The sequence below is a fragment of the Oncorhynchus masou genome, chromosome 9, assembly GCF_036934945.1.
Source record: "Oncorhynchus masou masou isolate Uvic2021 chromosome 9, UVic_Omas_1.1, whole genome shotgun sequence".
Classification (NCBI taxonomy): domain Eukaryota; kingdom Metazoa; phylum Chordata; class Actinopteri; order Salmoniformes; family Salmonidae; genus Oncorhynchus; species Oncorhynchus masou.
Window position 1 is genome coordinate 49,471,582 of NC_088220.1, and position 25,292 is coordinate 49,496,873.

The window sequence follows — 25,292 nt, forward strand, 5'->3', positions numbered from 1 at the left end:
CTCGGCTTGTTTTGGCCAACCATATTGGCAAAAGCAGAAAGACACTGGCAGCCAGGCTAATACTATCATTATCATCCACATCAAGGCTAGGAGGATGCCGGCAGAGCTACAGTGTGAGGAGGAGGCGTTGTTGAGAGCATTGGAAGCTGCTGAAGGCCTATGTTTGCCTCGGCCAGTAGAACCACAGTAATTGCCCTAGCATGCCTTGCGGGGCTTAGTGTGGGTCGGCTGGGGCCTGTCTTTGGGTCGGAGGGGAAGGGTGGGAAGGCGGTGGTTGTGGAGTCATTTGGCTGGTGTGAGTCTTTCTTTAGCCCGGGTCAACAGCAGCAGCACGGCAGGGTGTGGTGTCCTGGGATAGTGGGACAGTGTGTTGTGATTAGGGCCCACTACTGTGGTTTGGTTCGGGGGTAGATGGACATTTATGACCTGGAGTAGGTCTGTGGTGACAGAGTTCTGGGTCTGGCCCTATAGCAGGTCTGGGTGTGGTGTTGACTAACGGAGTTGGAAGGTTAGTGTGGGAGCAGTAAGGTTCCTGGGTATTGGGACAGGCCAGGTCTGGAGTGTGTCTCACGGTCTGTGTTGTTGACTCCTGTTCAGTAGCAGACCCGGCTGGGTGGGGTGGGCTAACAGTGTTGTTTGGCAGGGAGACAAGCAAAGCTCTTGGCCTCCCTCAAAATGTGCTGTTGTGGATTCCCCACTGCGTGAAAGAAAGAGGGTGTGTTTGGTGAACAGCAGAGACGGAAACGGAGGGACTGTGGGAGTGTGTACAGGAGGCCGTGTGTAATGTCAGTGTGTATAGGAGGTTGTGTTTGGTGTCTAGTACCAAGGAGGAGAAGAGTTGAAGGGTGTGTGTGTCCGTATGTGTTGTATGTGTGGTGTGTGCTGTATGCTTTGAGGCTGAGCGCATGGTTCCCTCTTCCTGTTTGTTTTTACAGCTTTTTGTTGTTACATGTACATTCTACACACATTTTACATACATGTCACAATTCTTTGTATTAAAAAAACTCTGTCCATCCCACTTATCTCCGTAAACCCACCCCTCAGCTACTCTGTCCTTCCCACCTATCGCCGTAAACCCACCCCTCAGCTACTCTGTCCATCCCACCTATCACCGTAAACACACCCCTCAGCTACTCTCTGTCCATCCCACCTATATCTGTAATCCCACCCCTCAGCTACTCTCAGTCCATCCCACTTATCTCTGTAAACCCACCCCTCAGCTACTCTGTCCATCCCACCTATCACCGTAATCCCACCCCTCAGCTACTCTCAGTCCATCCCACTTATCTCTGTAAACACACCCCTCAGCTACTCTGTCCATCCCACCTATCTCTGTAAACCGCCCTCTTATGAATTCCATGTGCCATATATTTTTCAACTGTGCTGTGATCTTTCACATAAATTCTGAACCGGTCTAATCTCATACAATCTAAAGATGGTAATTAAAGATACATATATTTTACTAAAAGTATTATTATAATATATGATAATGTTTTTACTAAAAGTATTTATCGATTTACTATGGCTTTCCAAATCTCCCAACGGTGCTATTTGTAGTGTTAATTTAAGGTTCAAGAATGGCTGAAACATGATATCTGTCTCCAGAACAAGCTACTGTATATAGTGGAAATACCAAAATAATTGATCTAATGATTCTGTCTCTACATAGAAAAATCTGCCGAGATGAGATGGTTGTATGCCCCATTTACATAACATTCTGTTTGTGGCAAGAATTTTATATAATCATTTCAATTGAAAAACTCTTTTGCGAATCAGATCATAAATCATGTGCCATGGAAGTGGCACATCGAGAATCTATTTCTCAACTCTTTTGCTACCTACAGTACCAGTCAAAAGTTTGGACACACCTAGTCATTCAAGGGTTTTTTGATATTTTTACTATTTTCTACATTGTAAAGACATCAAAACTATGTCAGGGCTATTTGACCAAGAAGGAGAGTGATGGAGTGCTGCATAAGATGACCTGGCCTTCGCTATCGCCCGACCTCAACACAATTGAGATGGTTTGGGATGAGTTGGACCACAGAGTGAAGGAAAAGCAGCCAAGTGCTCAGCATATGTGGGAACTCCTTGAAGACCGTTGGGAAAGCATTCCAGGTGAAGCTGGTTGAGAGAATGCCAAGAGTGTGCACATTTTTCTCAAATGTTGGTCTTTAATAGAGGGCAGACAAACAAGTTCCCTACCTTCTCCCCCTTCCTCTTCCTGTTAGTGTGTAGGGTCTGGCCAGATGGGCTGTAGAGGGAGCAACCAGGGGTAAAAACATGTGTTATATATATATATATATATATAGGGGGTGGGAGAGAGACAGATGTTACGTGCACCTCCGCTACAAGTGTCCCAAAACTAGGGAGTGAAATTGATTGAGGGTGTAGGGGCTAATTAGACCCTCTGATAACCACTTCGACCAAGGCTGCAAGCTTCAGAGCAAAGAGCTATCCCAACACACACCGCAATATCTTTTGGAGTTTACGCAATTTCATACAAAAATAACGGAGAGGCGTGCGTGATTATCTGCCACATGCATTTGTTTGTGTCTGATTTCGAGACGTGACACTTAACACATGAAATACCTCCCAAATGAAAGGTTCAACTGTTATTGAGGTCAATACAGTCGATTGTAAATCGACCGGAATTGTTATTTTGAGTTTCATGCTCGTTTTACCACGTGGAACTTGAGTTGCGTCATTCAAGTTCCCAGTGCGTCCAGAAGTTGATGGGTTTATTTCATATTCCCCTCGTCAGTCTGAAAGTCAACCTCGGAGTGACAGGCCCTCCAGGTGAGTTGGTAGGAGCGAGGGCGAGGCTATGCCATAGGGCCTGCTTCCTCTTGACCAGCCCCGGGTGTTCTGATGTTAGCTATTTCATGTTACAGTATATGTAAGTTCCAGCATATTGGCCTACTCTCCTCTCTTCTAGTAAAAGAGTAACTGTATCCCCTAACCCCGTCATCTCTTTGACACCCCTAGTATATAAATACCTGTGCCATGCCCCGAATGGGAGTGGTCACCACCTGGCTGTTATAGATGACCCAGATATGCCAATTCCCTTGCTAACATTACCAGCATTCTGCATTGGATGCCACCATCAAGCCATTCTATTTCATATCCTGTATATGCCGACTGTTTTATACAGGATCCTGGGTATTCTTGTGGTGCTGGGCGATGAGATCATGTCCCAGCTCTGTTGACCCGTGCCCTGGAACATGTATAGTGCTGCTGACCTGAACCAGGCTATATTAACTATTCAGGAGCCCGAGGCTGTCCAATCAACCACCTAGGCTCGCTTAGGTGACTTTGACTGACGCTTTCGTGTATGTGTGTGTGTGTGTATGTGACAGGGGTATAGTGTTACCCCTGTGTCTTTCTCGATGATGTCTGTCTGTATGTAACAGTGCACCCTTGCCTATCACTGGTCACTGGCCATGTCCGTAACTCTCAGATTTGGTGTGTTAATCCAGGAGGACCAATGGGCACATTGTGTTCCTTTTTAGGGTGGGATTGGCTAAATGTGTGTGTTGTGCCAGACGGTGTTGTTGTTCCCATCAGCAGGCTTGGCTGTGCTGTTGTTATGCCTGATTGGGTATGAGATGGAGTTGTCTATTGTCTATCCTGTTGCCTAGTCACTTTGCCACTACCTACAGAATATGTACATAGCTACTTCAATTACCTCGTACCCCTGCGCATCGACTCGGTTCTCGTACTCTCTGTATATAGTTTGTTATTCATTATTCACTGTGTACTTTTTCCTCGTGTCACTATTTCTATATATTCTAAACTCTGCGTTGTTGGGGGAAAAAATGACGAATTTTGCTGTCGACACCTGTTGTTTACGAAGCATGTGACAAATAAAATGTGATTTGATTGTTGGTTCTCAGTTCCGTTGATCAGGGAAGTGTCATTGTGACAGTGATGCTCAGTCAGCTGTGAATTTGATTTGACACCTGCCTACTCTGATACTTTAATTTTGCACCATTTATAATGTATCTTTTTCAAACTCTCTTATCAATACATTGATCTGCTTGATATCTGAAATACAATATGGGATTATATACAGTGGGGTCTGAAATGATTGACATGGCCCCAAGACATGCTAACCTCTCACCGTTCCCAATAACAGGGGAGATTTGCATGTCTTACTGGTATGATCTTAGACCCTCTGAAACGTTCTCACTCATTATTATTCAAACAAAATAGATTTCTCTAAGCATTTGAAATAGTATAAAATAATATACTTTCCCATTTTCTTGAGCATACAATACAGTATTTGAATTATTTATTTAATATAGTCATTATTGCTTATCTGTATCAAGGGTGTCAATAATTTTGGAGCCCACTATAGGTGTGTGTGTGTGTATATGTTTGCCATGTGACCCCCATGGTTTTCTCAGATGAGTGTGTGTGAGAGAGAGAGGGAGCCACACACACAACAGGAAACGGTTAATTACCCCCCTTTCCCTGAACTCACCACCTAGTTGCCAGGTGTGCGTGCGTGCGTGCATAGGCCTATCAATGTGTATGTGTGTGTGTGTGCTTGTGTGCACGTGCCCCCACTTCTCCTTGTGCTATCCTTCTGTAACGCTTCACTAAGTGAGCAGAGTTGTCCACTGGGGGCACACCTGCAGCCTGTCACTATGCAACAACAAAAAACTTGCCTCTGTGTTGTCAGAATTTTTCAAATCTCACCAACTTTGGTGGGACACCATATAACATTTCCGTAGGCTACACGTTACATGTCTCTTCTCACTCTCGCATGCATTATGACGGTACATCACTGTGTCCGAGATTACATTGATTTTAGAGATGATGAAATTATAAAAAATGTATGAATGAGGTATTAACCTTCTTTCTCTCTTTCTCTTTCTCTCGCTGTCTCTCTCTCTGTCGCCCTTTCTCTCTCTCTGTCGCTCTGTGTGTCTCTGTCTCGCTCTGTCTCTCTCTCTGTTGTAGTTCCCAGAGTGTGGCTTCTATGGCATCTATGACAAGATCCTGCTATTTAAGCATGACACAGGCACCAACAACATCCTGCAGCTGGTCAAGGCTCCCCAGGACATCCAGGAGGGAGACCTGGTGGAGGTGGTGCTCTCTGGTGGGTAGCAATCTCTCATCCACTTCTGCTCTCTTTTCATCCGCCCGTCCCTCTTCTCCCCCTTACCCATCCTTTCATCCTCCGCCCGTACTCGTCTACCTGTTTCCCCTCCTCTTTTTTTTCATTCTCTCTGATCTTCTCGTCGTCTTATTCGTCCTTAACCGCCTCTGTTCCTTTCCCTCGCGTCCCTTATTTTAATGAACATGAAGTAGAGACGGTGAAGCTGACATTTTTAAAATTCGGCTCTGTGTTCCAGATTTTTGGATTTTGGGCCAAACATGATCCGAGGCACAACCAAAACAAACAGCAAATCCGTCCTATAACTTTATAGAGTCACAGGCTTCGTGTAGTCATTGTGTGCAGGGATTATTGGGCCAAAATGCAACACTTTTTACTTTTGAAATGTTTGACTACACTATAAGTGAGTTTGTCCAAATGCTGATGACTTATGCAAATTGAAAAACTAGATACAACAGCACTCTCATTTCTAACAAGAAAAACAAATGTGTATGAAAATACACTAAAGTAAAAAAATGACATTCTGTACTATTGCCTCATATGAAACATTTGACCTCAACTCCAAAATGCTGGAGCATAGAGCATAATCCCGAACGTATCATTGCTGAAGTGATTGACAGGTTGAAACCCAGACTGACTAATGTTGTTCCTCTGTTGTGTTGTCTGTCTGCAGCTGCGGCCACCTTCGAGGACTTCCAGATTCGGCCTCATGCCCTGAACGTCCACTCGTACCGCGCCCCGGCCTTCTGCGACCACTGTGGAGAGATGCTGTTTGGACTGGTCAGGCAGGGCCTCAAATGTGACGGTATGAGAGAAAGAGGAGGGGGGGGTGCGCTGTTCTGCCTTCCCGATAAACGTTTTGTCTAAAGAAGTGCATGGTGACATTTTAGTCATTTAGCAGACGCTCTTATCCAGAGCGACTTACAGTTAGTGCATTCGTCTTATGATAGCTAGGTGGGCCAACCACATCTCAGTGATAGTAAGTGCATTTTCCTCAAAGTAGCCATCAGCAAAGTAATTTCCCCTCAACTTCCCACCTCCTCTCCTTCCTTTCTCTCTCTGCCTATCTATCTTTCTGCCACTCTCTCCCTGTCTCTCTCTCTCTTCTCTTGCTGCCAGCTCTTAGCAAACTGTTGTAAAAAATTGTGTTTGTCCAAATACAATGCTTTTTCTCTGTAAACGAATGAACAAGACTTTCAGCATGCTTATAGAGAAGGGTACTCAACATGTGCTGCACTGACACACATTACTGATGATTTGTTTAAATACATTGATAATAAGAAGATTATGGGCACTATACTGTTAGATTTTAGTGCAGCCTCAATATTATTGACCATAACCTGTTGTTCAAAATACGTATGTTATGGCTTTTCAACCTCTTCCATATCGTGGATTCAGAGCTGTCTATCTAATAGAACTCAAAGGGTTTTCTTTAATGGAAGCTTCTCTAATATCAAACATGAAGTGTGGTGTACTGCAGGGCAGCTCTCTAGGCCCTCTTTTCTATTTTTTTTACCAATGACCTGACACTGGTATTAAACAAAGCATGTGTTTCCGTGTATGCTCATGAGTCAACCATATACGCATCAACAACCACAGCTAATGAAGTCACTGAAACCCTTAACAAAGAGTTGCAGTCTGTTTTGGAATGGGTGGCCAGTAATAAACTTGTCCTGAACATTTCTAAAACTAAGAGCATTGCATTTGGTACAAATAATTCCCTAAGTTCTAGACCTCAGCTGAAACGGGTAATGAATGATGTGGCTGTTGAACCATTTGAGGAGACAACTTACTTGGCGTTACTGTGTGTCCTGTGGGTCCTGTGGGTCCTGTGTGGCTCAGTCGGTAGAGCATGGCGCTTGCAACGCCAAGCGTCGTGGGTTCGATTCCCGCTGGGGCCACCCATATGTAAAAGTAGTGGCCCCAGCCGACTTGTAAGTCGCTTTGGACAAAAGCGTCTGCTAAATGGGATATATATATATATATATACCTTAGATTGTAAACTGTCATGGTCAAAACATATAGATTCAGTGGTTGCAAAGATGGGGAGAGATCTGTCGTAATAAAAGAGTTGCTCTGATTTTTTGACACCACACTCTAAAAAGCAAGTTCTGCAAGCTCTACTTTAGTCTTATCTTGATTATTGTCCATTCATGTGGTCGAGTGCTCCAAGGAAAGACCTAGTTTAGCTGCAGCTGGCCCAGAACAGAGCGGCTTGTCTTGCACTTCATTGTAAACAGATGGCTGATATAAATACTATGCATGCTAGTCTCTATTGGCTAAGAGTTGAGAGACTGAATGCATCACTTCTTCTTTTTATAAGAAACATGTGTTGAAAATCCCAAACACACAGCTCTGACACACACACTTACCCCACCAGACATGCCACCGGGGGTCTTTTCACAGTCCTCAAATCCAGAACAAATTCAACAAAGCGTACAGTATTATATAGAGCCGTTATTGCATGGAACTTTGTTCCATCTCATATTGCTCAAATAAACAGCAAACCTGGTTTTAAAAACAGATTAAGCAATGCCTCTCCCCTATTTGTTCTAGATAGTTTGTGTGTATGTATTGATCCTAATAAAATACCAAAATTCTCTCCTCCGCTTTATCTCTGCCCCCCACCACCACCCCCACCCCCTGCAGGCTGTGGATTGAACTACCACAAGCGCTGTGCCTTCAGCATCCCCAACAACTGCAGCGGCGCTCGCAAGCGGCGCCTGTCCACCACGTCTCTGAACAGTAGCCAGTCGCTGCGTCTGTCCACCAGCGAGTCTCTGAGCAGCGTGGGCTCCAGCTCAGTCAGCTCCTGCATGGAGGATGTCAGCCTGATCCGCTCTCACACCACCCAGACGCTCCCGAACTCCACCTGTACCGCGTCAGCATCCCTGGGCCTGTCCACCAGCCCCTCCATCACTAGACCCATGGCCCGCGCCAACACTCCGATGGTACTTCATCCACTCAACTCCACTTAGTGTCTGTCATTGTTAGGACACTGCTCTGTGCAGCGTTGAGGTCACTTCCATTTCAATTCAATCAATTCAGGAAGTAAATTGACTTGTTGCTTTTCGGAAGAATTGGAGTGGGGTCAGTTTACTTCCCCTGAATCGACGGAGTTGAAATGGGATTGAGCTCTAACCTTGGCTCTGTGTGATTAGTTCTGGATAGCCAACACTGATTTACATGCGTGGAAATACCACGGGTAGAGCGTTATCATTTGAGTTTCTCCGTCTCCTCCCGTCCCCAGCCACGGACGCCCAGCGAGGCGCGGCGGTTCTACACGGGCCGGCCGGTGCACCTGGACAAGATCCTGATGAGCAAAGTGAAGGTGCCGCACACGTTCGCCGTGCACTCCTACACGCGCCCCACCGTGTGCCAGTACTGCAAGAGGCTGCTCCGGGGCCTCTTCCGACAAGGGCTGCAATGCAAAGGTTAGTGTGGGGGCCCCAGGGGTTAATCAAGAGGGGGATAACTTATTTGGAGTGCATATTGGAGGAAGATAAATTGTCTAACAATGGCGTTGATTGTCCGTGTTGTGTCGTAGACTGCAAGTTCAACTGCCACAAGCGCTGTGCGTACAAGGTTCCCAACGACTGTCTGGGGGAGACCATAGGAGGTAAAGAAGACCAAACGCATCTTTTGTTGTATCATGTTGTGTCATGTTAGAAGTGTGGCCGTGATTTGTTCAGCCACACTTTAGTGGCGAAGCGGTCTAAGGCACTACATCTCAGCGCAAGTGGCGTCACTACAGACCCTGGTTCAAATCCAGGCTGTATCACTTCCGGCTGTGATTGGGAGTCCCATAGGGCGGCGCACAAAAAAAAATAAGTTTTTACATTGTCTACAGCAGAGATGAGTAACTTTGATGGGGGCCACAAAAAAACTAAATTCGTCATGAGGGGCCGCAGTGGCTTGTGGGTCTGCGTACCCACATCCATACCCGCCAATATTATATGCAATATTAGTACATGTAGAGTCCTAATATTATATAGTACTTCTCACCTTCTTTTTTTTCAGACAACAGAAGTTGTAAGCACTGCTCTACTCACATACTGGTATAATGGGCTTTGTAATGGAAGGGGGTGTTATGCTATTTTCTCTGTCTATTTTTCTACATCTCTTTGTAGTCATGTGTGGCTGGCTCTGTCCTCCTCTCTCCTCCAGACATGTTGAGTCCCAGTGTGGACCACGAGGTGCCTATGGACTACAGCAGTGAGTATGCCGACTCAGACAAATCTTCTCTGACGGACGATTCAGACGAGGCCTGCAGCATCCCTGGCTCTTTCTCCCCCGAGAGTAGCCAGGATGGGGTCGGCGGGGACCAGAGGTACGCGCGTACGCTCACGCACAATAACACACACGCATCACACCCACCGACCACCTAACCCTGTCCCGCTTCTTCCTCAGCGCTAACATCCCGTTGATGAGGGTGGTTCAGTCCATGAGGCAGACCACCCGTCGCTCCAGCACATCCATCAAAGAGGGCTGGATGGTGCACTACAGCAACAAGGACACACTGGTAATACTATTGACTGGCTGATGTACTGGCCGACAATGTGAAACATTTTTCTCTACCACACCGGATTCAGTCGTCTTCTTTTTAAAAAAAAATGTTTTATACTTTGTTTCTAAAACGTATTCCACTCTGTTTTTAAGGGCGCCTAATTAACAATTTTTCTAAGGCATTTATAAGTCGTGTGTTCGCCGTTTATGAATCGTTGCTCCCATGTTTGTAAATGTCAGTCAGCTAGTTATTTCTATTTCCTTAAGCGTCACTTGTTCTTTTACCAGGTACTGCTGGGATGTCTACCAATGGCTTGCCGATTTAAACTCAACTCCACGATTTACACAAGTCGCCACTCAACTCCACCGTAAATCGCGGCGTTGAGTCTGCTAACCAATGGCATGCCCATCTTTATTTGTGAGAAATTACACTGGTCACCCCATTTAAAAAAACAACAACATATTTATAAAGTATAAATAGCACTCACTTTAGATTAGGGACTGTAAAAAGACAACTAATAATTAGTACATGGGTCATAGATGTCAAGGTAATAAAACACAGTATATGAAGGCCTTAGAAATGGTTCATTTTAGGTATCCTTTTAAAGTAGTTACCTCTCTTACGTTCTACTTCTTTTCTGGAACCTTGCGAGACGTTTTCTTCTCCGTGTTAGTTCTCCATGACGCTGACCCCCCCCCTCTGCTCATCGTTCCCTCTGCCTCTCCTATCCTCCATCTCTTCTTCTCAGTGTTTTCCCGTTGGAGTTTATCTTACCTCTATAACTTCTACCGCCGTTAATGCTCTTCCTTTTCATCTGTGTGTTTGTGTGTCTCCGGCTGAGTGTGATAGATGGTGAATACCTGCTCCCTGCCGCACTAAAGCACTCGAGAGACGTGTGTTGAATTCACATCCACAGCCTCCTTTTTTTTCCTTCTTCTTCTCTCTCTCCTTCCTCTTAGAAAGTGTTTCTGTTTACCTGAACTCAGACCTGGGACACTTTCCGCCTTCTCAAAGCTAACATGTCCTGGCTTTTCTGACACTGCTGTGGTCTCTCTTCTCCTTCTCTCTTCCTGCCCACTCCCTTTTGCTTTTTCCTCTCCTCCACCTCTCAACTTGCCCATCCCTCTCCTTGACCACTCCTTCCTGGACCACAGCTTCACCTTTTGACCCCTCTGTGAACCTTGGTTGACCCCTTTGAACCCTTTTACCTCCTGTCCCCTCCCTCTCCTCCGGCACCCCCCCCCCCCGCAGAGAAAGCGGCACTACTGGCGTCTGGACTGCAAGTGCATCATCTTGTTCCAGAACAACACCACCAACAAGTACTATAAGGTATTGTATTCTCCAGCTCCGCTCAACTAGATTAGCAACACAATAAACTTCACAGGTACTATATGAGTCGGGTCTCAATAAATCAACTTTATTTTATAGAGCCCTTTTTACACCAGTAGTGGTCACAAAGTGCTTATATACAGTAGATACCCAACTTAAAACCCCAAAGAGCAAGCGATACAGATGTAGATGCATGTTTATGACATTATTATTATTATTATTTAGTAAGCATTTCATGGTAAGGTTTACACCTGTTGTGACAAATGCAATTTGATTTGATACATTCCCTAGTGAAAGTCGACACACCCCTTGAAGAGTTTTCACATTTTGATGCCTTAAAATTGAATCTAAAAAGGGATTCTACACAACCTACAGAAATGTCTTGATCGCGTTTGTGTTCACATGTTCACTTGATTGCGTACATTCCCATATTCTGTAGGAGATCCCTCTGTCTGAGATTCTGGAGGTGCGCCCCTCAGGGGACTTCACCCTGGTTCCTCCGGGCACCAGCCCCCACTGCTTCGAGCTCGTCATGGGAGCCATGCGCTACTTTGTAGGGGAGGACCCCAACGTCCACGTCCCCGCCCTGCCCCCCACCGCCGCTCAGGCCTTCCCCCCCACGCCCCCCTCCCCCAGCAACGTGGTTCCCAATAGCGGCGTGGGGCGAGAGGTGGCCAAGGCGTGGGAGGGCGCCATTCGCCAGGCCCTCATGCCAGTCATCTTCCAGGATGCACCACCGATAGAGGGACACACTCCTCACAGTAAGATAATATACAACATCACGTTTTTAGCTAAACTTTCATTCCCAAGTGTCTTAGTTCCTAACGTTCCAGCCAAATTGGCCATCTGAAGAACAGACTCACGGGGTCTGGATCTGATATCAGTTTAGTTCTTAGTCTGGATGTTTGTGATCTGGGGCAATGGGGGCTGGTTTTGTGGGAGAGGTTACAGTGAAAGGCTTACGAGTGGTATGCAATCCAAAGGTCGAGAAACAGAAGCTTGTTTTCAGAGCTCCTACCACACACACAAACACTATCTCTGTAGTGACCCCACGTAAGGTCAGATGGGAGTCCTGTATATGTTAGTGTGGATGGTTAGCATTTAAAAAAAAAAAATTATAACTTTGATCCTCAGGACAGGCTTCAGTCAGCATCTCGGTGTCCAACAGTGTGATCCAGGAGAACGTGGTGAGTGGTCTCTTGACATACTGTTGTAATACACGATCGTACATTATACACATTCACAATCATTACCAAGGACTTTGTGGTGATGATAGTGATGATGATAATGAAATGTACGATAACGGTGATGTTTATGTTGCCTTCGTCAATTTCTCCTCCAGGACATTGGCATGGTGTACCAGATATTTGCAGATGAAATCCTTGGTTCTGGCCAGTTTGGAGTGGTGTATGGGGGTCAGTATCTCCAGTCTTCTCCAGTCTTCTACCATCGCTGTATTGAGTCAGTTAATCAGACTCTTGTAATTTCCTCTCTTCCTCTCTTCTACCCCCCCCACCATCAGGGAAGCACTGTAATTTCCTCTCTTCCTCTCTTCTACCCCCCCACCATCAGGGAAGCACAGGAAGTCGGGGCGTGATGTGGCGGTGAAGGTGATTGACAAGCTACGCTTCCCTACCAAGCAGGAGAGCCAGCTGAGGAATGAGGTGGCCATACTGCAGGTGACCACCAGGGGGAGACACAGATACACATTTTCAACAGGTCTACCAGTACACTACTAGCCTAGTGGTTAGAGCGTTGGACTAGTAACCGGAAGATTGCAAGTTCAAACCCCTGAGCTGACATGGTACAAATCTGTCGTTCTGCCCCTGAACAGGCAGTTAACCCACTGTTCCTAGGCCGTCATTGAAAATAAGAATTTGTTCTTAACTGACTTGCCTGGTTAAATAAAGGTAAAATAAATCAAATCAGCTACACTACATGGCCAAAAGTATGTGGACACATGCTCGTTGAACTTCTCATTCCAAAATCATGGGCATTACTATGGAGTTGGTCCCCCCCTTTTGCTGCTATAACAGCCTCCACTTCTCAGAAGGCTTTCCACTAGATGTTGGAACATTGCTGCAGGGACTTGCTTCCATTCAGCCATGAGCATTAGTAAGGTCGGGCACTGATGTTGGGAGATTTGGCCTGGCTCACAGTCAGCGTTCCAATTCATCCCAAAGGTGTCCGATGGGGTTCAGGTCAGGGCTCTGTTCAGGCCAGTCAAGTTCTTCCACACAGATTTCGTCAAACCATTTCTGTATGGACCTCACTTTGTGTACGGGGGGCATTGTTATGCTGAAACAGGCAAGGGCCTTACCCAAACTGTTGGCACAAAGTTGGAAGCACAGAATCGTCTAGAATGTCATTGTATGCTGTAGCATTAAGATTTCTCCTCACTAGAACTAAGAGGCATAGCACGAAACTTGAAAAACAACCCCAGACCATTATTCCTCCTCCACCAAACTATACAGTTGGCACTATGCATTTGAACAGGTAGCGTTCTCCTGGCATTCACCAAACCCAGACTCATCCGTCAGACGGCCAGATGGTGAAGCTTAATTCATCACTCCAGAGTCTGCGTTTCCACTGCTCCAATGTCCAATGGCGGCGAGCTTTACACCACTCCAGAAAACGCTTGGCATTGCACATGGGGATCTTAGACTTGTGTGCGGCTGCTCGGCCATGGAAACCCATTTCATGAAGATCCCAATGAACAGTTCTTGTGCTGACGTTGCTTCCAGAGACAGTTTGGAACTTGATAGTGAGTGTTGCAACCGAGGATGGACGATTTGTATGTGCTACGCGCTTCAGCTCTCGGCGGTTCCTTTCTGTGAGCTTGTGTGGCCTACCACTTCGCGGCTGAGTTGTTGTTGCTCCTAGACGTTTCCACTTTACAATTACAGCACTTACAGTTGCCCGGGGACATTTGAAGAACTGACTTGTTGGAAAGGTGGCATCCTTTGACGGGGCCACGTTGAAAGTCACTGAGCCTTTCGATACGAGCCATTCTACTGCTACTGTTTGTCTATGGAGATTACATGGTGGTGTGCTCGATTTTTATACACCTGTCAGCAACAGGTGTGGCTGAAATAGCCGAGTCCACAAATTTTAAGGGGTGTTCACATGCTTTTGTATATGTAATGTATGTGTGGCTGGTGGCTTACTGCTGCCACACAAAGAAGGTGCCCCAAATGGCACCGTATTCCCTACATATTGCACTACCCTGGTCAAAAGTAGTGCAATATGTAGGTAATAAGGTGTCATTTGGAACGCAAACTGTTAGGCTCCCACCTACAGATGTAGGATCTTAATTTGAGCCAGTTTGCTACAGCAGTAAAATAATCCTGCAGCAACAGACCATGTGAATTATTATGTGGATTATAATTCAGGGTTTGAGGCATTTTTCGTGAGGACAAATCAAGTTTTAAAGTGGAAATTACAAACTTGAGAAGCCTTTTTAAACCTTGAATACACATGCTGTGCAGGAAAATTCTCAGCAACAAAAAAATTATCCAATTAAGATCTTACCTCTGTACAGGCCACGAGGGTCCATTTTTTTTTAAATCATAGGGTTGTCATGCCAACTGCGTTCAATTACATTGGCAGGTTTTGCAGCAGAATTATCATCTCTATGGGGTGTAGTTAGATAAAGGTCAAGTGACAAATAAACACTGTCATCGCACTATACTCTAACTGATACTCAGTCTAATTCTCTCTCAATCTTCCATCCCTTCCACTCTACCTCTCCCTGTTTCTTTCCCTCCCTGGGTGCCATTTCCCAACTCTTCTTCTGCCCTCTTTCTCTCTTCTCTCTCTCACACTCACACTCTCACACACGCACTGTCTTGTGCCCCCCCCCTCCCATGCTTTCCCTCAACCCTCCCCTCTCTCCATCTCCCAGAGTCTACGTCACCTGGGCATAGTGAACCTGGAGTGTATGTTTGAGACTCCAGAGAAGGTGTTTGTGGTGATGGAGAAGCTCCATGGAGACATGTTGGAGATGATCCTGTCCAGTGAGAAAGGACGACTCCCAGAGAGGCTCACCAAGTTCCTCATCACACAGGTGAGTGTGTGTGTGTGTGTGTCTACTCCCATACGGGGGGAACTAACATTTAAAATATATATTTTTTTATAAATGTTTTAGGATACATGTGAAATATGTACAATTAGACAAGTAATGTATTTGTCCAATTGTAATGTTCCACGAAATGAGTGCCTTTTGTATCCCTTTGGTTAGTTAAGTAGCAATTATTCACCAATATTTCATTTTTTTTAATCTTCTGTTATATGAAATGAAGTGCCCTTTTAACATAGAGCACATGGAGAATTCAATAAATCTAAATTTCAAAATGAATAAAATTCAGCATTTGGACATGTCCCTCTGTGTACCCTCTGTGACTTCTAAGAAGATTTAACGTTAGCTACCGAGCTAACAAGCTAGAAGTTAACCAATGATCTTCAGGTCGGCGCTCTAGAAAGAGGCAAGAGTTCCCGACTTGGAATTCCGCGTTGGATGACCGTTCATAATGTATTTTCCCAGTCCAATCTCATTTTTTCCCTGTGTTGAACGCACTGAAGTCTGCGATTTCCCAGTTCCGTGTTTCCAGTTGTTTTGAACGTGGCAGTCTGGATTGACAGCATGGCCAATGTATTCAACCTTTTCTGTTGCGTGTGAATGTTTATCCTTTTAAGCTTGGAAAAAAAATATACTTTCAGACAGATGTTTTAAACCCAGACTTGGACCACACACCCTCTCCACCGCATAGCAGGCAGGGGAAGCAAAACAAAGATTGCTTTGCAACACTTGCAGTTAGCCATTAATTCGTTCCAAACCACTTATTGTGTCTGTGTCCAGTGTCTGTCTTCTTTTGCTCATCTTAATCTTTTCTTTTTATTGGCCAGTCTGAGATATGGCTTTTTTTTTTCAACTTTGCCTAGAAGGCCAGCATCCCTGAGTCGCCTCTTCACTGCTGACGTTGAGACTGGTGTTTTGCGGGTATTATTTAATGAAGCTGCCAGTTAAGGACTTGTGAGTCATCTGTTTCTCAAACTAGACACTCTAATGTACTCGTCCTCTTGCTCAGTTGTGCACCGGGGCTGTTGTGCAGTTTGGGCTGTTCTGTGAAGGGAGTAGTACACAGCATAGTATGAGATCTTAATTTTCTTGGCAATTTTTCACATGAAATAGCCTTCATTTCTCAGAACAAGAATAGACTGATGAGTTTCAGAAGAAAGTACTTTGTTTCTGGCCATTTTGAGCCTGTAATCGAACCCACAAATGCTGATGCTCCAGATACTCAACTAGTCTAAAGAAGGCCAGTTTTATTGCTTCTTTAATCAGCACAACCGTTTTCAGTTGTGCTAACATAATTGCAAAAGGGTTTTCTAATGATCAGTTAGCTAATCCACGTTTATAATTTTAAGAGGCTAACACAACATGCCATTGGAACACAGGAGTGATGGTTGCTGATAATGAGCCTCTACGCCTATGTAGATATTCCACAAACAATCTGCCGTTTCCAGCTACAAAAGTGATTTACATCATTAACAATCTATCTATTTCTGATTAATTTGATGTTATTTTAATGGACAAAAAAAGGGGGTTCTTTCAAAAACAGGGACATTTCTAAGTGACCCCAAACTTTTGAATGGTAGTGTGTGTATATATACACAGTGGGAAGAAAAAGTATGTTAGAATTATCTGGATTTCTGCATAAATTGGTCATAAAATGTTATATGATCTAAGTCACACCAATAGACAAACACAGTCTGCTTAAACTAATAACGCACAAACAATTATAATTGTTCATGTCTTTATTGAACACACCATGTAAACATTCACAGTGCAGGCTGGAAAAAGTATGTGAAACCTTGGATTTAATAACTGGTTGACCCTTCTTTGGCAGCAATCACCTCAAGCGTTTTCTGTAGTTGCGGATCAGACCTGCACAACGGTTTGGAGTAATTTCAAATCAAATTTTATTGGTCACATACAGGTGATTAGCAGATGATATTGCGGGTATAGCGAAGTGCTTGTGCTTCTAGTTCCAACAGTGCTGTAGCATCTAACAAGTAATGGCATATTTTCTTCTGTTGAAGCCATTCTGTTGTTGATTTACTTCTGTGTTTTGGGTCGTTGTCCTGTTGCATCACCCAACTTCTGTTGAGCTTCAATTGGTGGACAGATAGCCTGACAATTCTCCTGAAAAATGTCTTGATAAACTTGGGAATTCATTTTTCTGTTAATGATAACAAGCTGTCCAGGCCCTGAGGCAGCAAAGCAGCCCCAAACCATGATGCTCCCTCCCCCATACTTTACAGTTAGGATGAGGTTTTGTTGTTGACGTGTTGTGACTTTTTTCCTCCACACATAGTGTTGTGTGTTCCTTCCAAACATCTCAACTGTAGTTTCATCTGTCCACAGAATAATTTGCCAGTAGCGCTGTGGAACGTCCAGGTGCTCTTTTGCAAACATCAGACGTGCAGCAATGTTTTTTTTGGACAGCAGTGGTTTCTTCCGTGGTGTCCTCCCATGAACACCATTCTTGTTTAGTGTTTTACATATTGTAGACTCGTCAACAGAGATGTTAGCATGTTCCAGAGATTTCTGTAAGTCTTTAGCTGACACTCCAGGCTTCTTCTTAACCTCATTCTGCGCTGTGCTCTTGCAGTCATCTTTGCAGGACGGCCACTCCTAGGGAGAGTAGCAACAGTGCTGAACTTTCTCCATTTATAGACAATTTGTCTTACCGTGGACTGATGAACATCAAGGCTTTTAGAGATACTTTTGTAACCCTTTCCAGCTTTATGCAAGTCAACAATTCTTCATCTTAGGTCTTCTGAGATCTATTTTGTTCGAGGCATGGTAATGCACATCAGGCAATGCTTCTTGTGAATAGCAAACTCAAATTTTGTGAGGTTTTTTTATAGGGCAAGGCAGCTCTAACCAACCTCGTCTCCTTGATTGGACTCCAGGTTAGTTGACTCCTGACTCCAATTAGCTTTTGGGGAAGTCATTAGCCTAGGGGTTCACATACTTTTTCCAACCTACACTGTGAATATTTAAATGATGTGTTCAATATAGACAAGAAAAATAAGAACAATTTGTGTGTTATTAGTTTAAGCACACTGTTTGTCTATTGTTGGAACTTAGATGAAGATCAGATCAAATTTGATGACCAATTTATGCAGAAATCCAGGTAATTCCAAAGGGTTCACATACTTTTTCTTGCCATTGTATATGTTTGTTGTTTTTTGTTGTTGTTTTTTTGCTAAACAGGTGGCTCTGCTCTAGGCGACCAGTTTTGATAGCCTTTAGCCGCACCCTCATACTACTCCTTCTCTGTTCTGCGGGTGATGTGGAGGTAAACCCAGGCCCTGCATGTCCCCAGGCACCCTCATTTGTTGACTTCTGTGATCGAAAAAGCCTTGGTTTCATGCATGTCAACATCAGAAGCCTCCTCCCTAAGTTTGTTTTACTCACTGCTTTAGCACACTCTGCTAACCCCGATGTCCTTGCCGTGTCTGAGTCCTGCCTCAGAAAGGCGACCAAAAATTCTGAGATTTCCATACCCAACTATAACATCTTCCGTCAAGATAGAACTGCCAAAGGGGGAGGAGTTGCAGTCTACTGCAGAGATAGCCTGCAAAGTAAAGTAATACTTTCCAGGTCCATACCCAAACAGTTCGAACTATTAATTTTGAAAATTACTCTCTCCAGAAATAAGTCTCTCACTGTTGCCGCCTGCTACCGACCCCCCCTCAGCTCCCAGCTGTGCCCTGGACACCATTTGTGAATTGATCGCCCCCCATCTAGCTTCAGAGTTTGTTCTTTTAGGTGACCTAAACTGGGATATGCTTAACACCCCGGCAGTCCTACAATCTAAGCTAGATGCCCTCAATCTCACACAAATCATCAAGGAACCAACCAGGTACAACCCTAACTCTGTAAACAAGGGCACCCTCATAGACGTCATCCTGACCAACTGGCCCTCCAAATACACCTCCGCTGTCTTCAACCAGGATCTCAGCAATCACTGCCTCATTGCCTGTATCCGCTACGGAGCCGCAGTCAAACGACCACCCCTCATCACTGTCAAACGCTCCCTAAAACACTTCTGTGAGCAGGCCTTCCTAATCGACCTGGCCCAGGTATCCTGGAAGGACATTGACCTCATCCCGTCAGTTGAGGATGCCTGGTCATTCTTTAAAAGTAACTTCCTCACCATTTTAGATAAGCATGCTCCGTTCAAAAAATGCAGAACCAAGAACAGATACAGCCCTTGGTTCACTCCAGACCTGACTGCCCTCGACCAGCACAAAAACATCCTGTGGCGGATTGCAATAGCATCGAATAGTCCCCGCGATATGCAACTGTTCAGGGAAGTCAGGAACCAATACACGCAGTCAGTCAGGAAAGCTAATTTCTTCAGGCAGAAGTTTGCATCCTGTAGCTCCAACTCCAAAAAGTTCTGGGACACTGTGAAGTCCATGGAGAACAAGAGCACCTCCTCCCAGCTGCCCACTGCACTGAGGCTAGGTAACACGGTCACCACCGATAAATCCATGATTATCGAAAACTTCAACAAGCATTTCTCAACGGCTGGCCATGCCTTCCGCCTGGCTACTCCAACCTCAGCCAACAGCTCCGCCCCCACCGCAGCTTCTCGCCCAAGCCCTTCCAGGTTCTCCTTTACCCAAATCCAGATAGCAGATGTTCTGAAAGAGCTGCAAAACCTGGACCCGTACAAATCAGCTGGCCTTGACAATCTGGACCCTCTATTTCTGAAACTATCCGCCGCCATTGTCGCAACCCCTATTACCAGCCTGTTCAACCTCTCTTTCATATCGTCTGAGATCCCCAAGTATTGGAAAGCTGCTGCAGTCATCCCCCTCTTCAAAGGGGGAGACACCCTGGACCCAAACTGTTACAGACCTATATCCATCCTGCCCTGCCTATCTAAGGTCTTCGAAAGCCAAGTCAACAAACAGGTCACTGACCATCTCGATTCCCACCGTACCTTCTCCGCTGTGCAATCTGGTTTCCAAGCCGGTCACGGGTGCACCTCAGCCACACTCAAGGTACTAAACGATATCATAACCGCCATCGATAAAAGACAGTACTGTGCAGCCGTCTTCATCGACCTTGCCAAGGCTTTCGACTCTGTCAATCACCATATTCTTATCGGCAGACTTAGTAGCCTCGGTTTTTCGGATGACTGCCTTGCCTGGTTCACCAATTACTTTGCAGACAGAGTTCAGTGTGTCAAATCGGAGGGCATGCTGTCCGGTCCTCTGGCAGTCTCTATGGGGGTGCCACAGGGTTCAATTCTCGGGCCGACTCTTTTCTCTGTATATATCAATGATGTTGCTCTTGCTGCGGGCGATTCCCTGATCCACCTCTACGCAGACGACACCATTCTATATACTTCCGGCCCGTCCTTGGACACTGTGCTATCTAACCTCCAAACGAGCTTCAATGCCATACAACACTCCTTCCGTGGCCTCCAACTGCTCTTAAACGCCAGTAAAACCAAATGCATGCTTTTCAACCGATCGCTTCCTGCACCCGCATGCCCGACGAGCATCACCACCCTGGATGGTTCCGACCTTGAATATGTGGACACCTATAAGTACCTAGGTGTCTGGCTAGACTGTAAACTCTCCTTCCAGACTCATATCAAACATCTCCAATCGAAAATCAAATCAAGAGTCGGCTTTCTCTTCCGCAACAAAGCCTCCTTCACTCACGCCGCCAAACTTACCCTAGTAAAACTGACTATCCTACCGATCCTCGACTTCGGCGATGTCATCTACAAAATTGACTCCAACACTCTACTCAGCAAACTGGATGCAGTTTATCACAGTGCCATCCGTTTTGTCACTAAAGCACCTTATACCACCTTGTATGCTCTAGTTGGCTGGCCCTCCCTACATATTCGTCGCCAGACCCACTGGCTCCAGGTCATCTACAAGTCCATGCTAGGTAAAGCTCCGCCTTATCTCAGTTCACTGGTCAAGATGGCAACACCCATCCGTAGCACGCGCTCCAGCAGGTGTATCTCACTGATCATCCCTAAAGCCAACACCTCATTTGGCCGCCTTTCGTTCCAGTACTCTGCTGCCTGTGACTGGAACGAATTGCAAAAATCCCCGAAGTTGGAGACTTATCTCCCTCACCAACTTCAAACATGTGCTATCTGAGCAGCTAACCGATCGCTGCAGCTGTACATAGTCTATTGGTAAATAGCCCACCCATTTTCACCTACCTCATCCCCATACTGTTTTTATTTATTTACTTTTCTGCTCTTTGCACACCAATATCTCTACCTGTACATGACCATCTGATCATTTATCACTCCAGTGTTAATCTGCAAAATTGTAATTATTCGCCTACCTCCTCATGCCTTTTGCACACAATGTATATAAACTCCCCTTTTTTTCTACTGTGTTATTGACTTGTTAATTGTTTACTCCATGTGTAACTCTGTGTTGTCTGTTCACACTGCTATGCTTTATCTTGGCCAGGTCGCAGTTGCAAATGAGAACTTGTTCTCAACTAGCCTACCTGGTTAAATTGTGTCATAAAGAGTCATTCAAGGTGCACTATGCAGAAATTGCTATTTGAAAATGACATCGCCGAAGTCGAAGATCGGTAGGATGGTCAGTTTTACGAGGGTATTTTTGGCAGCATGAGTGAAGGATGCTTTGTTTGCGAAATAGGAAGCCAATTCTAGATTTAATTTGGATTGGAGATGTTTAATGTGCATCTTAGACTTGCTTTCAATGAGAATGACAGATCTCACATTTCTATGTGTGAATTTGGTTCGGATCACCCAAAAAGTGACATTGTCTTTTTCTGGTGACAAGACAATCGATGCTTGGCAGCCGTTTGAAAAATGAAAAATCATGCTTTTTGGTCCATAATAATCTCATGTAGGCTAAACACTGCGTATACAAAACATTAAGAACACTTGCTCTTTCCATGACCATAGACTGAGCAGGTGAAAGCTGTGATCCCTTATTGATGTCACTTGTTAAATCCACTTCAATCAGTGTAGATGAAGGGGAGGAGACAGGTTAAAGAAAGATTTTTAAGTCTTGACATAATTGAGACATGGATTGTGTATGTGTGCCATTTAGAGGGTGAATGTACAAGACAAAATATTTAAGTGCCTTTGAATGGGGTATAGTAGTAGGTTCCAGGCACACCGGTTCGTGTCAAGAACTGCAACGCTGCTGGGTTTTTTCAGGCTCAACCCTTTTGATGCATATAATCACATATTTGTCCCTGCAGCGTACCATCGCCAATATGTGATTGGAACAGTAGCAACAGAATGTATGATGCCAACAAACGCATCTAAACAGCATTGTTGTCTGAAAAGCCTCTAAACAATGTTTTCTACTGATGGGAAATAAAGGTCTTCACAACTCTCTTCCTCAATTTCACCTTTTATTGTGAAACATAAATGCGAACTTAATAGCATCACACAGAATACATCCACAGCCAAACTCATTCCATAATCCAGTCTATATAACAGATTGCACTGACAAAAGAACTAAACATAAGCTAGTGACTAAACCAGCTAGACTTGTTTACAATGTACCACATCTCTGGTGAGCACAAGGGAGAAATGCAACATTATTTAGAAAAGAGGTGCGTGTCGGCTAATTTGTTTTATGATGGCAGCCATGTTTGTTTATGTTTGACAAGCGAAAACTCCCTAATCCCCGACTGCCATTCATTTTAAGACTCAAATCAGTCAAGTCAAAGATGGCTGCGCCCATTGCCCGAATAAGATCTACTTGATTTGGCAACTCACTTTGGCAGCTCGAGCTTAAGAAGGTGTTCCTAATGTTTGCTGTTCTCAATGTACTCTGCAGATAACGCTGTTGGCTAGAGATAACGCTGTTGGCTAGAGATAACGCTGTTGGCTAGAGATAACGCTATTGGCTAGAGATAACGCTGTTGGCTAGAGAGCACGTGCCAATACCACAGTGGACACACTCGCTATATAACGCAACATTTTTGTGAGAGAACCATTTTACTTGTTGTTGTTTTTTTTACTTACATTTTTTATTTGATACACAGGAATTTAAACCCAAAATGTATTTGTATGTGCACTATGTCATCACAGAACCAAATCTCTGGTAGGAAAATGCAGATTTTAGAATATTTTGCATGAAAATCTGTCGCCAGTCGGATGGAAACTAACTACTGATCAATATGTAAAGAGTGATTTAAATAGCCAAATTAGTAACCGCTCTAGCTACCCTGTAGACTAGATGTCAGGGCCCTGGATTTCTGGAATATTGTCAGGCATTATATGCATTTTAGTAAAGATGCAAATTTGAAATGCATTTGAAACATACTTTATTTTTATTTTTTTATCTGCATGGATTTGATACTGTTTTTCATAGTTTGTATTTTTTTACTCCACATTTTAATAAACTTAACTAGATGTGTTTGTGTGCATTTCCTACAGTTGTATAGTTTCTCAACCGCTGTGTGTGTTTCTCATATTTTCTCACATCATGACAATAAACCTGCAGTCAAACCATCAAAGTGTCAAATTTACTTCAGAGTTTGTTGGTTTCCGGTCGTGTTCTGTAGTTACTCACTCCACAGATCACTCACTACGTAACACATACATCCTTCCTGAAGCGGATGTTTTCCTTAGGGGTATATTCTCACTCTCTGTGTGCGTTTTGCTTTCCTGTTTACAGCCCAGAGAGTCTAAACCATATCCTGTGTATGTGTGTATAGATTCTGGCAGCCCTGAGGCACCTGCACTTTAAGAACATCGTCCACTGTGATCTGAAACCTGAGAATGTTCTGCTGGCCTCTGCCGAGCCCTTCCCCCAGGTACAGACATCTGTCATCGCACTATCACACACACCATGACTCTACACATCCAAGCTAATGTAGACAGCCCTTAAATCAATGTAATGCACCTTCATGCATATTATACAAATTCACCCCGACTTTATTCCACTCCAAAGCAGCAATTCACACACATATCTCTCTTTCTGTCTGTCTCTCTGTGTCTCTCTGTCTGTTAATTCAATTTGCTTTATTGGCATGACCTAACAATATACACATTGCCAAAGCTTACTTTGGATATTTACAACATGAAAATAATAAGAATCAAAATTGTCAACAGGACAACAGTAACAACAATAACCAAGTGTCAAAATAACCATACATTCAACAATAACAATAAGCATACAGTAGAGAACATGTGCAGGGTGATTGGTCTGTCAGACACTGTCCCTCATCTTATGGCAGGCAGCAATGTAGTGCACTGCCAACCCACAGCTCTCTGCGTCCTCCCCCAACAGGAGGGAGTGGCGGCAGGGTAGCCTAGTGGGTAGCCTAGTGGTTAGAGCGTTGGACTTGTGACCGGAAGGTTGCAAGTTCAAACCCCCGAGCTGACAAGGTACAAATCTGTCGTTCTGCCCCTGAACAGGCAGTTAACCCACTGTTCCTAGGCCGTCATTGAAAATAAGAATTTGTTCTTAACTGACTTGCCTGGTTAAATAAAGGTAGGAAAAAATAAAAAAAAAGAGGTCTTTAAAACCTTGCTTGAATAAGGGTTTCAAATTTGGGGAAATGACACTCTCTAATTGTTTTATATTTTAGACATTTTGTCAGGAAATGCAGCTCTGTCTCAGGTTCTACTGTGGTGCAGTGGTTGCACAGCCTTTCCTCTACAGCGGAGCCAGCTTTTCCTGTGTCTTCCCTTCTCAATGGCAAGGCTGTGCTCACTGAGCCTGTACTTTGTCAAGGTTTTTCTAAGGTTTTGATCACTCACTCTCTCTTTCTCTCTCTCTCACTCATTGTCTTTCTCACTTTCTCTCTCTCGTTCCCACTCACTTTCTCTCTCTCTCTGTCTGTCTCGCTGTCTCCGTCTGTGCGCGTGTGTCCAGGTGAAGCTGTGTGACTTTGGCTTTGCCCGTATCATTGGTGAGAAGTCGTTCAGGCGTTCGGTGGTGGGCACACCGGCCTACTTGGCCCCAGAGGTGCTCCTCAACCAGGGCTACAACCGCTCCCTGGACATGTGGTCTGTAGGAGTCATCATGTACGTCAGCCTCAGTGGCACCTTCCCCTTCAACGAGGACGAGGACATCAACGACCAGATCCACAACGCTGCCTTCATGTACCCACCCAACCCCTGGAAACAGATCTCACCTGATGGTAAGACACACACACTTGTGCTCATGCATGACAAATGCAACTGTCTTACGCAAACATGGATAAGTATCTAAATATGCAGGTCGTTATGGCGTTCACACACTGTTCTCAACTGTGTGTCTGTTTCTCTTCAG

At 44.7% G+C, this 25,292-nt stretch overlaps 1 protein-coding gene across 1 annotated transcript in view; it reads left to right on the top strand.

Annotated features, from left to right (window-relative positions):
* The window catches only part of LOC135546112 (serine/threonine-protein kinase D2-like), a 58,477-nt gene that overhangs the window by 29,873 nt on the left and 3,312 nt on the right, over positions 1-25,292 (top strand). The window contains exons 2-16 of the mRNA XM_064974269.1: positions 4,969-5,107; positions 5,799-5,930; positions 7,775-8,076; positions 8,376-8,559; positions 8,673-8,744; positions 9,293-9,455; positions 9,536-9,647; positions 10,884-10,961; positions 11,401-11,722; positions 12,096-12,148; positions 12,304-12,376; positions 12,534-12,640; positions 14,866-15,027; positions 23,731-23,829; positions 24,894-25,161. Coding sequence (XP_064830341.1) covers positions 5,891-5,930; positions 7,775-8,076; positions 8,376-8,559; positions 8,673-8,744; positions 9,293-9,455; positions 9,536-9,647; positions 10,884-10,961; positions 11,401-11,722; positions 12,096-12,148; positions 12,304-12,376; positions 12,534-12,640; positions 14,866-15,027; positions 23,731-23,829; positions 24,894-25,161 — 2,035 coding nt within the window. The 5' untranslated portion in view covers positions 4,969-5,107; positions 5,799-5,890. The remainder of the gene's footprint in view (positions 1-4,968; positions 5,108-5,798; positions 5,931-7,774; positions 8,077-8,375; positions 8,560-8,672; positions 8,745-9,292; positions 9,456-9,535; positions 9,648-10,883; positions 10,962-11,400; positions 11,723-12,095; positions 12,149-12,303; positions 12,377-12,533; positions 12,641-14,865; positions 15,028-23,730; positions 23,830-24,893; positions 25,162-25,292) is intronic.